The 18,277-nt window shown below is 35.9% G+C and overlaps 1 protein-coding gene across 3 annotated transcripts in view; it reads right to left on the reverse strand.

Moving 5' to 3' along the window:
- Positions 1–18,277, reverse strand: part of MAP3K1 (mitogen-activated protein kinase kinase kinase 1) — a 58,385-nt gene that overhangs the window by 6,071 nt on the left and 34,037 nt on the right. For all 3 annotated transcript variants that reach the window (XM_057389673.1, XM_057389671.1, XM_057389672.1), the window contains exons 2-16: positions 16,766–16,916; positions 15,174–15,380; positions 13,335–13,535; positions 12,420–12,536; positions 11,720–11,868; positions 9,303–9,424; positions 8,495–8,576; positions 8,198–8,375; positions 7,475–7,765; positions 6,916–7,037; positions 5,850–5,941; positions 5,442–5,631; positions 3,873–5,139; positions 2,773–2,925; positions 1,338–1,500 (exon numbers count right to left, since the gene is read on the reverse strand). In XM_057389673.1, coding sequence (XP_057245656.1) covers positions 1,338–1,500; positions 2,773–2,925; positions 3,873–5,139; positions 5,442–5,631; positions 5,850–5,941; positions 6,916–7,037; positions 7,475–7,765; positions 8,198–8,375; positions 8,495–8,576; positions 9,303–9,424; positions 11,720–11,868; positions 12,420–12,536; positions 13,335–13,535; positions 15,174–15,380; positions 16,766–16,916 — 3,485 coding nt within the window. The remainder of the gene's footprint in view (positions 1–1,337; positions 1,501–2,772; positions 2,926–3,872; positions 5,140–5,441; positions 5,632–5,849; positions 5,942–6,915; positions 7,038–7,474; positions 7,766–8,197; positions 8,376–8,494; positions 8,577–9,302; positions 9,425–11,719; positions 11,869–12,419; positions 12,537–13,334; positions 13,536–15,173; positions 15,381–16,765; positions 16,917–18,277) is intronic.

Below are 18,277 nucleotides of genomic sequence, written 5' to 3' on the forward strand. Positions count from 1 at the left end.
ACATAGTTAATTCCTMAATTACTTTCTACATGGAATTGTACACACTAAAGACACAAGTCTTCATGCTTTCTAATAATTTTATAATTCCTTAAAAGAATGTATAAATTCCTAGTGTACTAGTGTACAAGGTAGTTTTTTTGATAAAAACRACACTTTATCCACACTTCACATTAATGTGTAAACAGCAGAACATTAGCTTTCTTTGGGGCAATGGACAAGTGCAACTTCCAGCAAGTATTCCCTCTTAATACCTTAATTTATGTTTGTTATCATCCAATGCACAGAACTACACAGACAAGAAAAGAAAAGCAGTATGTTCCTTGGTTTTCCAAAACTGGTCATAGATTCTCAAGGTTTTAGATTTCCAATGTTTCCCTCAAAGTATTCTAATACAACCAGGACTCGAATGAGGTAAACAATTCCTGACATTTCACTATCTAAATAATAGTATTTCAGAGAAACACTACACTTTAAAAATTTAACACTCTTAATTTTGAGAAAATATTTCTTGCACTACTTCTTGTAATTACACATGCTTGGGCTTTGCTAGTTAGCAATCTCATATTGCTAAGTGGTTTCTGCCAGTGACCGGAAGTTAAGGTGCAATGCTTTCTTTTACAGGGAATAAGGGCATGTAAACCASCAAATCTAGTCTTGGTAACTTGATGACAGCAACATATAATCACTTTCATAAAATTAATAAAACAACTTGTCAAAAAAAGGACAGATTTTCTTGTCCCATCTATACTATTGCAAAAAAAAAAAAAAATCAAAATTTTTTACTAAATTACCAGTTAAGAGATTTAAGATTTGAATTTATTTTTTCCAAAGCACTGCTTATGACTTATTATTTGAAGCTTACTTTTCTTAAATGCCTCTGCATGTCACCTGACATGATTTTCAGGAAAAAGCTTGGGACAAAATCAAGTGACTCATTTTTTGTATTCCAAACTTTCTAGCTAAGTTATTTCTAATAATAACTTAAAGCTACACAGATACACTGAAAATGCAACAGTTTCAGAGACAGTCACTTCAGTCAGAAATAAATCAAAATTCCTAACTTCTAATTTGATGTCAGAAATGGAAATAACAGAATCTTTCTTCAGAGTTTCCACCTCCTTTAACTGTATGAGAGATTAGGTACGGAAAATTCCAAATCACAAAAAGATGCACCATTAAGAATAGTGCTATGACCAGTTCAGCTGTACTGTAAGTAGAACTTTATACTGGTTACCAACAAAGCAATGAAAATAAAAATTCACAACCTCAAGTGATGCAAAATCCAGGATGAAWTTACATATTTCAAGACTCAAAGAGTATTTTCCCTAGCTGTTTACCTGCCATCCATTCAATAAAGAGGTTATAGTTGCTCTTCTCACATGTAGCRCCCAACATTCGAATGATGTTAGGATGGTTCAGATGACTCATCATTCGTATTTCTTCTCTCAGTGCTTCAACTACCTCTTCTTGCTCAGATGACGTGTTCCTGACATATGTCACCTGTTTTGAAATATGGTATTCAGACTTACTAATTTATGTACCAGCCTTTCTATATAGCAAGAATGGATGGTTTTCACCATCTGGAACTGCTTTTTTACCTCCAACCCCTTCAGCAGAGAATATCTCTGTGTGAGACAGTCAAAGAAAATGAAGAGTGATCTTCTAGGGAACATGCAAAAACCTCTACAAAAAAAGACTGGGAAAACCCCTCAACTGCCCTCTCTTTAAACTAGGAAAAACCCTTGATTTCCAGATACAGAGGAAAAGAAAGAAGGGTAAGGCCTGAAATAGGATCCTGAGTGTTATTTATAAAATTCTGCAGGTTAAATGATAAATGCTTCGTAACTAAAGCTCTTACAGAAATTTGACTGAGGGGAGAACATGACAGATCAGAAGTGATGGCACTGAAGCCAACCACAGCTCTGATCCATACTAACTATGAAATAATGTTATGGTTCAGGGAATTTCCTTCAGGCATCACAATCATCATAATCTCTCCACAACCACATGGACAGTCCCACTTCCCACAAATAAAAGAGTTTCAAAGGAGGAACAGCTGGTGGCAGATATTCTTTCCTTGAACAATTTCAGAACATTTAATCAATTCCATAGGTGTAAGTTCATTGCAGAATTGGCAAGATAGTGTTGGGACTAAAATTCTCTCCTTTTTGTTATCATTGATTCAGACCTAGGGCAGCTCTAGTGTAAACAATTTACTCACACCTAAAACCTTCAAAAATCTTGACTGAAGCATGTGCATTTGGTCGTCTTCTCAGCCACACTTCTRTATCAATTTATATAGTACCAATACTTGCCTCCAAGTTGCCTTTAGTAATTAGCAAAGTTGAATCAGAGGAAATAAACATTAAGCTATATTTCCTCCGTTTAAAATTTTAGGAAAAATTTTACTGACAAGTGAGGGGATACTATTTTAAATAACAATCTTGCAAATAGGGCATTAAGTTGGAATCACAATATCTGGGCTCCTTTCCTAACTCAGTCACCAATTTATGAACTTGTAGAAGTAAAAACACACTTGAAGAACTATGAAGAAAATGGGCATAGAAAAAGAAGACCTTTTCTTTTCACTTTGAGAAAAACTGAAAAAACTTGCATGTATTAGGTTATTACCAYGCACATAAAGGTTTTCTAATTATGTATTATGTCAGAATGCATGGCAGGGAGCAGAAGCTGCAAGGAACACAAGAGGTCTGTGAGAGAAAAAAGCACTGAACTTCAAGCACAACAAAGTGAAGTACATGAAGTATTTACCTGTTTTACAGCCATTAATGTCCCYGTTCCCACATCTTGAGCTTGGTAACAGGAAGAGAAAGCTCCAAGACCAATTTGCTGACCTTTAAGCCATTCTGCATCTTCTCTATAATGGTGTTTTGCTTTGGTATGTCCAGGCAGGGTTTCCGGAGTCTGTAAATTAAATTCAAAACCAATTCCAAGTTTACTAAAATGCATCTAAAACACAGACATTTTGAAGTGTTAGAAAATGTTCAAACTTATATGCCTCTCCTCCCCTTTACACTTCTTTGTACTGTTTGTTATAAATGTCTCAGCTGAGAGCACCAGAGTATTCTGTAACCCATATACTCCTACCTTATGCAGGAATAGAGCTTCTTCTGTGTTACTAGGTGAAGGTGAAAGGCAAGGTTAGAGGACACAAGTAGCAGCAAGGCAAAGATGAAAGGCAAGGTTAGAGGACACAAGTAGCAGCAAGGCTTTTTTTTTTCTCCTCCAAGTCTCACATCTAGTTAAAGCTTTAGATTGTCTCTGCAGTAAACAACCAAAATCTACTCAATTTATCCCTCCCATTCTGTGCTTTACATGCTGTTACCTCAAAGGATCACAAATAAAATATCCSTTTTTGTGTTCTTATTTCCTGTGTTTTTTGTCTCTTTGCAATATGTAAGTTTTTTTCTCACTACTAAAGAATCTCTCATCTTCTCTCAAGATATGCTTGACAACAGGATCTCTTCCCACTCTTTCTATCAGAAACTAGTTTGGTTTTGTACAATTGCCTTCAAAGTAAATCAGCATCAGGACTCAGTACAGTTTTGCTTAAAAATTCTGGTTTCATCTCCTGGTTTACCCAGCTCTACACTTCTTTTTTTTAAATGCTGGTACATGGTGTTTCTCTTCCAAACATTATGAATTTGTTAATAACAAGGAAGGATTCTGTTACCACCCTTAAGTGGCAGACTTTTTATATTCCATCTCCCGGGAAAGTGTATTGAGCACCTTTGTATTTTCCATCAGCTTTTGAAATACAACAATTACAATAACACAATTCCAAAGCAGTGCTTTAAAATTTCAGTAACTCTCAGCTGAGACTTAAGCTGAATTCTCATTGGTATACTTACATCCTGCTGAATGATTATTATATCTTCACCATTTTCAACTTGTAGTTGGGGAATTATTGGCAAGGCATCTTGGGATGCTGACATTGCCATGGCAATAGCTAAAGCTTCCTCCTCTTCAGCTTCCATCTTTTCCTTACATTTTTGATTATGATTTACATCATCTTTGTAAGTATCATCATTTTCTGCCCGCTCAGGAGAAAGAACTGCAACTTCAGATTTGAATGTAACTGTTCCATCACTCGTTGGCATGGAGGCCTCAAGTAGATCCTCAATACTGGAATTGAGCTCTGCATTAACATCCAGACGGCACTTTTCATCTACTGGTGTGAACACTGTCTCTTCACTTGGTATAACTGCATTGTTACTGCCATCACACTGTGAAATATCATTCAGGTCAAGGGTCATACTGCTTTTTAAGGTTTCTCCTTGCTTGTTCACATCACTTGGGGTGGGTCGTGATGGCTTTGGCCTGTGTACATGACTGGATGGCAGTGGCCTGGCTTGGGTAAAAACCGGAGAAAGTTTCTCAGATTCTTTATTTTCAGAACAGTTTCTCTGAAATTGAAGAGAAAGCTTCCGCTGTGTTTGAGGAGAAGGCGAGGGGATTTTGCAGGGAACAAATCCCTGAGGTCTGAGTTTAGAGACATCTGTTACAGTGCCAGCTGGTACAGATGGATTTGATGGAGACAGAAGTGCTGGGAAAAGCGACTGAGAATGACTAGATGAGGGAGAAGAGTTCAAACACTGACTGTGGGGTTTGCCTTTTGTCTGAATGGCTGGTTTTGGTTGYTCAGTGGTTACTGATGAAACAGGAAGTCCCACAGCAAGGCCAGCTAGCATGTCAGAAATKTCATCTGGACTGCCACTTAGTTTTCGATCACTTAAACCTTTCCCACTTTTCCCTGATAACTGGACAGTATTGTTAGGGGTATTGTTTTCTGTAGTTTCTGGAGAGTTATCTGGCACAGGTAGCTGTAAAAAGTCTTCATGTTGGCATTCCCCAGAGTGCATTTCTTCCATGCCTAGCTGAATGGCTTCTGCAATTTCCATTTCATCTGCTATTGCCATCAGACGTCGACGCATCCTTGCATAATGAGTTGAGCTTGTCACACTCAGCATATCTAACAGCTTTACAAAAACATGGGGTACTCTTGCAACCATTCTTGCTGCACTCAAAAATACTCTCCTCGACAGTTTGCCAACCATTGAGTGGGAATTGTCAATTGACTGCAAGGCGAAAGTTAAGAGGGAGAGAAGTTTCTTATACCTAGAAAAAGAAGAGAGGTCTTTTATAAACTGAAATGCTAATTAACTAGCACCAAAAAAGCCATTTCAAGGAAATGTATTTTGCTATCAGCTCTGAAGCAGGAAGGAGATTTATGGCTGAATTGTTGCTTCAAAAGTCAGAAGCTTTTAAAAAGACACCTATTTACTCCATAAAGCAAGCACACTTAGCAAAAAAAAAAAAAGTATGTTTGTTTACAGCATTAAAACACCTACTTTTTTCTAAGAAATCATCACCAAAAAATTCAACTACAAAGGTAACATTCACACAATACAAGCAAGTACCTGTCAGCTACAGTATCAGCCTGCAAGACATCCCCACAGACAATGTGGGGATAAAATTCACCAGGAAATTCCAGCAGAAGTCTGTCTATCAGACAAAGTCGCCCCAGCAGTGCTTGCCAGTTGGTAGATTCAGTTTCAATTCCAAGAATACAATTCAAGACATAATCAACACCTCCAATACCAATGGATCCTACAAAAAAGTTGATAAAATGAAGATTAGGTATTAGGTTCTGAGTCTAAATAAAGGTCAGAACTRTATCATACAGAATTACTCATTGTTTGCCCAAATTGACCCCCTTCCAAAYTGTTGAGAGGAATTCTGTTCTCTTTGCCATGCTTATACTTGATAAATTCCAGTACTATTCGCTGGCAATTATAATTCAATTATATATGATGATTTATTATTACCAGATTTAAGTATTTCTCTCCCAACTGCCAGCTCGCCTGCTTGACCTTTACACATCTCCAATAGCGTTGAGACTGAAAGTTGACTTGTTCGACTGTAAAAAATTAAAACCAAATGAAGAACTCATTTAGCAAATGCTTTTAAGAAAAAAAACATTCTGTTCATTATACTAAAAAAAAATCATCATCTAGGAAGTGTGCATAAAATGATWTCACATCACTTTATTTCACTACATTTCTATAATCCTATCTGTAAGCTAACAACGGTTGCAACATTTTTACAGGGATACTTCCAGAAATGTAATGCCTATCACCAATATACAAAGAAAACCTCAAATCTTCTCATTCTCTTGCAAAATGTATCCAAATCCACAAAACCAGTTGTGTGTCACTCCCTACTCTAACTTTAGATATTCTCTTGCTAGATTCTTGCTGGGGGATCTCTAGCTGCATTTTCAGAAGAAATGCTGCTTAGAAACCAAACCTGGAGAAATGAACTCAAGCTGCTGGACTTCTGCATTTAGTTTACAGTACAGGAGAAGAAATGGTTGGCCTGGCAGAACAATGTCCTAGAGTAGCCTAGGACAAGAAGACTTGAGCCAAAGGCATTCACTCTGAATAGCCATCTTCTATCATTACACTCTGAATTACAAATTGTGAGTGTTATGTTACTGCAACTACTTCACGGCCAAGATGTGTAATAACTTTTGCTGAAGTACGAAAAATGCTGAGGAGYACTTGCTAATAGCTTTAAGGAGGGTCAAGAATAGTAGATGAAAAGCAAGAACAATGGAGATGGAAGGGATGGGTTGAAGAGTGCACCTAACACCTTCTTTTATTTTAAGGGCAGGGGAAAATGCCTTACGAAAACAAGGTATACAGTCCCTTGCCTTTAAAACCTACATCTTTCAAGCCAGAAGTTTGCTGGCAGCAGTTAAGACAGAAAAAACAATGATACCTATTTACGATCCACACATTCTTACATCAATCACATCCACATGAATAACAACAAATTAAGATTTAAGACWTTTCAATAACAATGTAAAATTATGTTTGTGAGACACCATACCTGTTAGCATCTGCACATTTAACTAATATCGTCTCTACAACTGGCTTGAGAAGTCGTTGTAGTTTAGTCCTCTCTGCCAAAGTATGACAGGGTGTGTACACCAGCATGGCTCTTAGAGTTTTCTAAGGGAAAGGAAAAAACAATACATATGAAATCCAACTAGCTACACAGGGTTTTTTTTGAAGAGACATAAATAAGCAAGAAAGAGTTATAAATTAAATTTTACATAAATTGTGTTCAAAATGTCAGTGAAATACTCTAAGGATAAATGCTTACTACATACTAACTTTTAAGAATTAGATACCTCTTTGACAGTGAAAAGACATACAAACTGTCAATATTCAGCACTGTGGCAAGTGCACACCATGTCATTAATAAAATCATGTCATCACTTATGATTAGCATTTTGATCATCCCACTTTCAAATGATAATTAAAAGTCATCAGTGCTCAAGAACAATTACTGGGATTCCTGACTTCATATATTTTCTCCCATTCCCCCCTTCAAAAATGAAGTAAGTATGAAATTACAAGAATACAACAGGTAAACAACTACTTACTAAAGCAGCAACATAGACTTTGTAGACAGGATCAGCACAGACCATGGACAGCACACTGCAGCAGGATTCTACCACTACATCTCCTGAGATACTGGTCTGAGACGACCCACTAGCTGCTCCCAGAGCTCCAGCACTTGTGTTGTTTCCATTGCTGCTTCCAGAGTTTCCAGTGCTTTCACCATTCGCCAGCAACAGAGCACCACTAACATCATGGGAAAGACGTCTAAGTGCCATCTCTCGTATATTCCAGTTTCGAGAAAACAAGCAGCCAACTAGCTCCATCCCAAATACCTGCCAAGGAAGAAAGCAACATTACAGGAGTCAAAATGAATAATGCTGCAACTTAGGTACTTAAAAGCAATCAAGAAAAAGGAAAGATATTTCTACTTAAAAATCATCAAGGCTGACAGCAAAAATATGTCTGAAGGTACAGCGTCTTAAAAAACAGATTCTGTGACAGAAAAAAAACCATCATAAATTTTAAGCTACTTGTTCTGTAAAAACTGTTGAGAGAAGTGGCAGTATGGCTGTATGGATGGTTTAATTAACTTCGAATTTTAATTATTAACYATGAAGTTGGTTTCCAGACATTGATATTAACAGTTCTTATATCAAGGTCTGGCTACACCAGACAAAAGTAGTGGCAGAAATATAGGAAATACATATTCTCTCATCCTCCTCTACACTCTAAAGGCTATTAGGTCTTTCACAAAATAAAATTACCTGAATCCATGGCTCAGCTGAATCTTTATATGTAGAAGGGATCTGCTGGACTCCATAATGAGTAAGGTTAAAATTGCTATCTTGGGTTCTTCTCTGTGATCCAGTTGTAGACTGCTGCTGAGATTGTTGCTGAACCACACGGAGAACGGAAGAATCCACAGGGCTTGGCAATTCATGACTACAGACCAACATACAATTAACACAGATTAACAAATTAAACATTTGAGGTAAATACTCCAGCATATTCAGAAATACCAAGTAAAGACTTAGACTGTTATACACCAACTCAATCCTCACCTATAAAAATCATGAGATCTCCATTTAGATCTACAAAGTGGACAGATAAGAGGCTCTCTGTTTCTTCTGCATTCTTCTGCCCCTAGAATACAGCAACACGATAATATGAACTTTAGTTTTATAACGTACAAAGCCAGAAAATGACATTACTGTTTCTAAGTTTTACTGAAGAACATTAGTTTCATAACAAACACTTCTGAACTCAGCCACTTTCAACTGCCTGGACATTTAAATGAGTGCTTAAACATTTCTTTCTGCATGGAGAAATGCTTCACTTCAGTCAGTACACAACTAGTATTTCAAGTTATGAAGTGAAATTCAGGTCCTTTTGTACCCCAAATATAGGAAGATTTTATTTGTTAAAGCAAACTGTAAATGTTTATGTATTTTATTTAATGTAATATACAATGCAAACATAATTCATAATTCATTATATAATCTTAGCTGACAGTATATAACTTTCACGCATTCTAATGACAAGTTACAGGGGGTCGAGAGCCTATTCCTAACCTTGTTCTAAGTGGACATAATCTTTTCACTTAGGTAAGAGAGGCTTTAATGTCTAGCCCTGCAGTTAACTTCTCTAGCAGAGCATCAAATTACAAACTCGATTTGCRTGTAAGTGATGAAATATGGCTTATCAATAGTGCCTGAATGATGCCAGATTCTCAGAGTTACTAGCCATCCCTGAAGAGCAGGTTTCTGGTGCTTTTACTAAAAGCAAAATAAACAACCCAAACCCATATTAAGCTGTAATACACTTGCAGATTTTGAGTCACCAGAACTTTACAAAACAAAGGTAACATACATATTGACATGCAATGGTGGTGCAATTTGTTCCTGCAGCCATCTTCACACACAGTTAGACTCTCTTCATCCAGCATGCCTAACAAACAAATGGGGCACATCTGCTCTTCTTCATCCTTCATACTATAAAAAGAGACATTTGTGATTGTAAAAGTGGCATATCAGAATTCAGAACAGGCTTTAACATGAAAAAAAGATTAACTTCCAGTTTGGAACAGTCATTTCTACAGGCTATTCATTAATCATTCTCCTAAACCTTGGTCTGAATAAGTAAGCAACCAGATTTTTAGAAGCACTGAGTACAGACAACACTTTGTTGAAATGAAAGGGAAAGTCACAAAACGCATGACATCTTTCCAAACTAGGTCAGATACCAATTAGAGATTGAAAGGCCCAGCTTTGGGCACTTAACTTTTTTTCCCTAAGGCTTCTTTAAACAAATCAACCTTCACTTTTTAATTTATCATTTGGTTTTGAAAAACGAAGGAATTTTCATATTTTGAAAGCTACCCACATTCTTTTCCATCACATTCCTTTCAGAGTATGGAGGCAGTCTTTAGCCCTTTACAGGAAACTATAAATACTATTTGATGAATACAGCAAAACCTAAAAAATTGACATCTCCTCAAGAATTTTCTGCCACTAACAAAGTGAAGGAATAAATTCACATGAACACTAACATACATGTCACACATAGATGTTTAAAAAACTCCCTATTTTCCCTATTTTATATGTTGTTTCTGTTTTATTTTCCCCCACCTTAATTTTTAAATGGATATAACCAGAGATTTACCCAAMAATACTTACAAACTTAAACAACATGCAGAGAAAACCACAGATCTTTAATCCTCTGCAGTATTGTGTAAATGTGCAAAACTCTTATTACTCATAGCAAAAAATTTAAGGTCAGTTGGCGTTAAGTTCAGTTCTAAAACTTCACAGGCACCCAGAATTTTTTCACCAACAATATGTTTTAAAAATGAAATTAACTTGTGCATGCATTATTTCTATACACGTGTATTCACTTCTATTTCTTTGCAAATGGTTTTAGCTATTATTTCGTTGAAAAAAATCCACAAAAGTAAGGGTATAATGAAAACTCATTTTACACACAAATACACACACATACATACAARTGTATATATATACATATAAATACAAAACTTAGCAGTAAGCAAAACATAACTGCAAGTCACAGGAATTATCAGAACTGAGTAAACTTTTATCYCAAATGAATCTGATGCACAGTATTCTTCAATACTTATGYCATATAAATTCAGACTTGCCCAAAACGGCTTATTGAATCAGTACTGCAAGGTGAATCATATCACCAGGTGTACTGGTGATAGCTAATGCAGCAAAGCTCGCAATCCTTTGGGGAAAAAAAATCCTACACAAAGTATTTACATAAAAGGAACTGGCTTCCTAGATAAGTAGTTCCAGAGTAATGATATTTATGCAACTTGCTTACAGTGACACAATATGGAAAAACAAGTAAAAGATGAAGTGAAATTAAGGTCACCGTCCATATAACAGAATTATAAACCTGTCTGAATATGTTCATGTTACTATAGCTCATTATCACAAAGGAAAATATCAAGGTACTCCTTAAGTCAGATTTCACTTTACACAAAACAAAGTTTTAAATAGGGTTATCTTCTTTAGTTTGACCTCTCTAAACTATGTACATTTTACCTACTATATAATGCAAGCACAAATTATTTGTTTAAAAAATGAATCAGTGTATTTTTAAAACATGAAAAAGACTGTACAAAAGCATTTAAGTAGAAGTAGTCAGAAAAAAAAAAAATATCCAGGAATAAGTCCTCACTACAGAATTCATAGGCAAGGCATCATTTAGTATTGTACAAACTATAAAACGAATACATTAATAACTCTCTTAAAATTTAATTACTCATTTTTAATGAAGTAGCTTTAAAAACATACACTTCTGGTTTTATATTTGCWTATATGTTTACATAGAGTGCATTTACCTAAACATTTTTCAGGGCATTGTCAGAGGCACAAGCTTTTCTCCAAAGCAAGACAGGAGACAATGAAAAATCATGTTTATTCTTTTGTTAACATTTGCAGAAGTGCTGTATTTGAACAAATGCACACAAACAGGCTTCCAAGGTCAACATATGCTTCAATCTTGCACTTAGATTTCAAAAGCTTGTTTTGCAAATTCATATAGGGTCAAAAACTTCTTTTCATACTCTACTTAACATTTTCCAAACAAAGTTACAAAATAAATATGCCCACTTAGTACCACAGTGACTAATGTATGCTTAACTTGATTACTTGCAAATGTGGAGATTCAACGTGGCTTGAAATGAAAGCAGCTTTGAACAAAAAGCATGTAGGTGATTCTAAAACTACAGAATAAAGCTTGTAATTCCTTAAAAAAATACTAACCTGTTTTCTGAACTAGATGTAGAAGTACTAGATGATGACAATGTATGAGAATTTGACATGCGTGAGACAAACTTCTGGATGGTGTTACGAGATGGAGCTTTGATCCTCGAGCTACGCCTACTGTGATATTTCTGGAACAAACTCTCAACCTAACATCAGAAAAAGATAGCAACAGTCGTATTTATCCTACGGATAGATTGTTATTACAACTAATATTACCAAAGCATAAACTACTGCTAAAAGAAAAAAAATCTATTCACCTTCACAATAATGCATTAGCAGTAGCAGCAAAAATTTCAGAAGTCTTACTACTAAAATGACCATAAGAAACACAAAAACGTGTCTGCTTATTAAAAATAAATAACAGCTCTAAGTATACATGAAAAACTCACTTTAGAAGACCCACATTCTTTTTTACTTTTAGCAAACCAATGAGTCAGATCTATAAATTCCAGTAGAAAATCCCAAGATTTGAGTCACTCACTAAACTACAGCTCTCTACTGTTTATGTAATTATGSCATATATTGGCAAACAATTTTTCCACTTACAGAACTCCTGAAATTGAATTAAAAACATAATCATAAACATATATTCTTGTTGCTTTGAAATTTAACAGTTTTCAGCACTTTTAGGATAATGACCTAAAGACATTATGGAGTGTATTTTSGATTGTCATTAGATCTATTAGAAATTCATTACCTCAAAATTCTTCAGTGTCTTTCTCCAGAGCATTGGGTCTGAGGGTTCAAGCTGGAAGACCCGCAGCATAACAAACAGAAGATGAATACAAAACGTCCCACGGCCACAGCTACAAGTCTGCAAATAAAAGTATGCGCAAAGGCTCCATTGACTTTTATTTAAATATGGAATTTTTTTTCATATTTAGGTGTATCATAGAACATAAAACTACCCACCCCACCCAAAAAAAAAAAAAAAAGAGAAGAACATTTCATATATAGGCAAACACATCCTCTTGCATGTATTACAAAAAAGATCATTCCTAAAACATTATTCAGAAATACACATGAGAGAAAGCATAAAATTACGACACCAGTGTTCAATTTATTATCTCCTGTTCCCCTTGTTTTTTTAAAAGCAACTGAAGCTATTTTTATGCTTCATACTAGAAGAACTTTATAAGTACAATCACAAATCCACAACACGACAACAATCAAACTTAAATTAGATGCTTCTATTTACCAGCCTGGATGTGACCCAATACTGCATCACAGTACCAAGAAAGTCTAGGAAAAGGACCCCATTATGAGTATTAAAGAAATTATCACACTATTAAGGGAATTATGTMATGTCCTTACAACTTACATATATCCCATGGATAGAGGAATTAAGTGGCCAAATTTCAACCATAAATACGTAAGACATCTAATCCACAGCCACTTCTAGGAATAAGTAATTTTTTTTTTTAATAAACTGTAGACATATATAATTTACAAATTACAAGCCAATTTTGATATTACATGAGTACAGATAACAACTTTTAAACATTATTTTATAGAACATCGATCATCGATTAATCTAATCTGGCTTTGAACCGTTTTCTGATATTAACTATGAACTGGTAAAAGCTATAAAAAAGACAAAAATATTCCCTACCTGAGGCCCAATAAACACTCTGTATTTATTATCAGGGCTGTCGCCTCCAATTAAGAAAGAGTTGGGTCCTATCTGCTGCAGTAAGTACAGCCTGGCTCGCATCACTTTGTTGACACGGCGATTTGTCTCCTCAGGGCTGTATGGAGAGAAGCCATCTGGAGATGGGGCTCGCCGAGGTGGAGTTATCCGTCCGCTCTGAAACTACAGAAGTGGCTCCGTCATGAGCATTCAAAGGACAGAAGAATGTTTAAATAGGTATGGTTTATTTATTTATTTTCAGAATAAGAGTCCCCAAAATCTGGAACTACTACGGTCTACTTAGACTGTATGATTCAAAAGTATTACTTTTCTCCCATGCCCACAACTCAAGGGCAGAAGAAAACTGAAATTCTGTAGCTGAAACTTGTCTGACATCATGACACAAAAGGAGTCTTAAATTGCTTCTATTTTCATGTCATCACTTKTTTCCTTACCGTATTACCCCTGAATTATCAAAGGTAACTCAATCCAAAGATAATCAAAGACTTATTACTCAATACAGGACATCATTATACAAGATTCTAATGTAATACATTTCATAAATGAAGAAATGCTATGACTACATGTTACAAAACAGAATACAAATTCAACAAAGATCAAAAGTTAAAGAAAATTCAATAAAAGGTAAAAAGATACGGTTTTTCTCTCTTTTGCACCATGAAAGCAACTTTTACCTGAGGATGCTTTTGGGTTTTTTTAATATTGCTTCCCCATAATCAAAAATTCAATGGCCCAAATCGTTTAGGAAGACTGTCTGTATTTAAATTCTTCACATTTCTAACATTATGAGATGCATTAATGGTTCCACCCCATTTCAGATCTTCTGATTTTATTTATATATATTAGATTTCGTGTTAGGATGACAGTAATAATGAATTCACTGTCCATCACATAAGAAAAATTAATCTGGAGTTTTAATGCTTTTAATGTGAAAAGTTAATACAAAACAAAAAAACCCAACCAAATAAATACGGATCAATGACAAAATTAAATATTTTGATAAGCTGTTTTCTTTTTTTAACATTCCAGTTTCTCCTGTCAAGAGGAAATGACCAGTGTTGCAGTCCTTTAACTTGTGATGCTTGTCTCTAGTCCAGAAGAATGGCAGTATATATTTAAACTAATACTGGAAAAACTTGTTTAGAACAATGGGACAATAAAACCAATTATATATTATTTTTACTCTAACTGTATTATGAATTGCACTGTGAATTTAACTATTGATGAGCCTTTTTAAATCAAGCTGGTGTATTAGATATTATTACTCAAAATACACTCTTGACCTTTTATAATTAAGCCAACTACTCTTGATCAAAAAATAGGTTCTATTCTAGACCTTCTCAAATGCAGTGATAGTGATTTTAGACTTCTACCAAGGTACATAAGTAAGCCTTCCCTAATTTGTACATAAAGATCAGTTCTGAAATAGAGGATCACAAAGAGCATACTGGTAACACTTTTCTACAAGGATCTTAATCTTGCCCAGAATCCAATTCTTAATTGAATATTACCTGCCCAGACAACTGATAGACAGCAGAAACTGACTACAGTAGTAAAAAAAAAAAACCCAAAACCTACCAGCAGTTCTTCATGCTAATCAAGCTAAGAGAATATACATGTATTCATGACTGAGTCTCTACATTTCTTCATTTATTACCCACCAGTAAATGAAAGTAGGACTGAAGGAGAAAGAAAACATACATGAAAAATATCACGTGAGATATGTATGTCACTTAAGTGCTAAGCAAAACACTGTAGAATATAGCCAAATTGAAAACTACACCACAGATTGCAACTTACAGGCACTGGAGATACCCTTTTTCTTCTAACACCTGGTGACTCAGATTTAACTGTTCTAGTAGATGATGAAGAGGAGCTGCTAGGAGAAGGACTACGTCTTCCTTTCTGTGTAGGTGAAGAAGCAGTGTTTTGTCCTTCAGCTTGAGGATCTAGACATAGTTTGTTCATTTCTGATCCATCTACTTTTCCGGGCATAGGTTTCACCACCTTTCAAGAATTAAAACACATTTTAAAATTATTAATTGGCAATTTTACATTAAAGCAAATTAAATTAATAAAACTTTTTTTATTCTACAATTAAGCCATTGTACAGATAGCCAAATATTCCTAAGGCCTTACCACTAACATCTAAAAGGGGTTACTGATCTACATGCAACAGAAGAGCAAGAACCTTTTGCCCTATTTGTGCTGTGTATGTTAGTTGTGGCAGCAACTGATTTGATTCTCAAAGTAATTCTGTAATTATCATTCATAACATAAGAATAACAGTTWCCCCATCTGGACCCCAAAAGACAAAATATTTTTTTTCTCTAAAGGTACTGTCTGCTTATTATGAGCTGTAATATTGGATTCATCCATTCCACACTGTACCAGATGAAAAATACTAGGACTACTCTTTCTATAGCACAATACTTCTGCAAAATAAACACTTCAAACATGGAGGTAATCTAGCAAAATTAAGCGTGCTGCTCCTTGCAAAAACCACACCCACATTTTCTGTCTGCCATACGAATAGCTACACCACATCTAGCATCTGAGCTAACCACACTGCACAACGTGGACAGACACAGGTGCTCAAGCAAAGGGAATACATACACATCCAATACAGTGCTTTGTTGCATGAGCACTTAATTTTGACACTGAGGACTGAAATATTTCAAGACAACCTTCAGCTTTCTGCCATCCTACCCACATGACTCCAAAGAGTAATGTCCCTGGAAATTGAATTAAAAACAGTCACACTGGGCAGATTCTGCTTTAGTTCTACATTTCTCAATGTCTCAGAAGGTTGACTCAAAGCTGGAAGGAAKCAATCAACCAATGCAACTACATTTATAGATAAGTAACAGGTACTAATTAATCAATATTATGCTGGATAGAATTGTAACTACTCTTAAAACGTTTCAGCTTTGATCTACCTGCATTTCTTAAAAGCACTTGCAAGGCATTTATGCCAAAGTGGTACCCAAAGGCTAACACAACACTCTGCCACTCAAACTTTAGAAGCTGAGTCCTGGCTGAAGGAACAGCTGAGTTTCGGTTTGTTTCTGGTTTTAGCAGGTTTTCACGAGATGAGCGGGCGCTACTTCGGTTGTTGTCGCTGGAGGGCAGCAGTGCCGCAGCCGTACGTGACCGCTAACAGCGCAGMGCCGCGATAACGCCTTTGCTTAAAAATAAACAGTAACGAATGCAGTACATTTCATAAAGTCAGCCACGCCGTCAAGTTAAACACCGCGTAGCAAACGGACAGGAGCAACACAATTAAGATAAGGCAAATTGCTGAGAAAAAGAGACTTCTTACTGAACGAAATTTAAGTGATTTTAATTWGTAATACTGTTATAGATACTGTTTTTCCACCAATGCCACTTACCACAGGGCCTCTCCTGCTTCTTCTTTCCAGCCATTCATGTTTCCAGGCTGGCATACACGTTGCCTTGAGTTTCTCCCTGATCATGCGCTCTTCTGGGCGGTCATCCATCTTCTGCAACCCCCTGAGGGTTTCTTTATTCTCCATGTCACGACTACAGCAAAGAAAAAAAAGTCATAAACACAACTAATTTCAGCTAAAGTATAATGCCACAGCATTCTTAAAAYTTTGTGCTACCCTATTCTCCCTCTCCTTACAATGCAGCTAAAACATTATTGCCACCAGATTGCAAGAAGCCTTTTAAGAGCTACAACTAATCTGTTATTCTGCTATTTGAAGCACAATACCTGTTCAGAGGGGTATTTTTAAAAATGTGTGTACTGCCRAACATTGAACACACAGTAAAAACAAAGATCTTGGCAAATATAAAGCCAATGCAAAAATTACCCTTTATGTCATGCCATTCATCAAAGGTTTCACAAGTGTTAAAATGGTTCATACRTTCTTTGGCAACAGAAAGCTTTCAATCCCTATTTTAAAATAATTTACAAAATTAATATAAATTAAAGGTGAAAATTTTCCATAATCATAGTACTCACAGCCATGCAACTATGTACCTAGTGCCTCTTAATATATTAACTCTTCTCAAAAAGGAGAACTTGCAAACTAATACACAATAAGTATCAGAGAATGCTAGAGTGGCCTGGATTGGAAGGGCCCTTAAAGATCTAGCTCCACTGCTCCCACCGTGGGCAGCAAAACTGAACACCCCACCCAAACTGGCCTAAAGCATATTTAAACTAGACACAGAAGTCACGTAATTAGGGCTAGTGGCTTGAGAGATCTTTCCAAAAGACTAATGACTCAAGAGCTCCTGAAGTCAGCTATAACGAGAGCAAAATTCACAGCAAGTTCATATCTGTAAAATGAAAATGTAATCCATCTGAGCTTGTRCTTTTTTGACCTACAGCAAAGTAGTTCCTTGTGATTGCTGGCAACAACAAAAAAGCAGAAAATACTGTCAGACACTGAAAAACAAATACGAACATTCTGGAAGATTTCCTGATTCTGTTGAGCTATCTGCTAAATCACCAAGAAAACCACATTCTTAAGCAGCAGCACATGATCCCCACCCATCTTCTCGAAGCCAGAGTTCTTTGAAAATAAGTAAGCTTAATTAAGCCAACTGTTAGAATGAGACTTCATTCCAAAAATAAAATCACAACTTAAAGTGAAAGACTATAYAATAATTTAGGTAAAACCACTGCTTTCTTCCACACAGTCTCAGCTTTTAAAACATACAGCCATGCAGTCACAACTGCATTTATGTACCATATGAGCTAAAACCATATTCACTGCAATATTCATTGTAATCAAATGATGTTAAAATTACAATTCCCATCTTCAGCAGCATTGTATTACTAAGGTAATTTATTTCAAACCTGTACTTTAAAGAAAATGAAAAGTTTTTGCTGGCCAGAAGGACAGTACAGCTTGTATTCCACCACCCCCCCC

This window comes from Malurus melanocephalus, unplaced genomic scaffold (genome assembly GCF_030028575.1).
Source record: "Malurus melanocephalus ecotype Western Australia unplaced genomic scaffold, MMel_1.1 scaffold_18, whole genome shotgun sequence".
NCBI lineage: Eukaryota > Metazoa > Chordata > Aves > Passeriformes > Maluridae > Malurus > Malurus melanocephalus.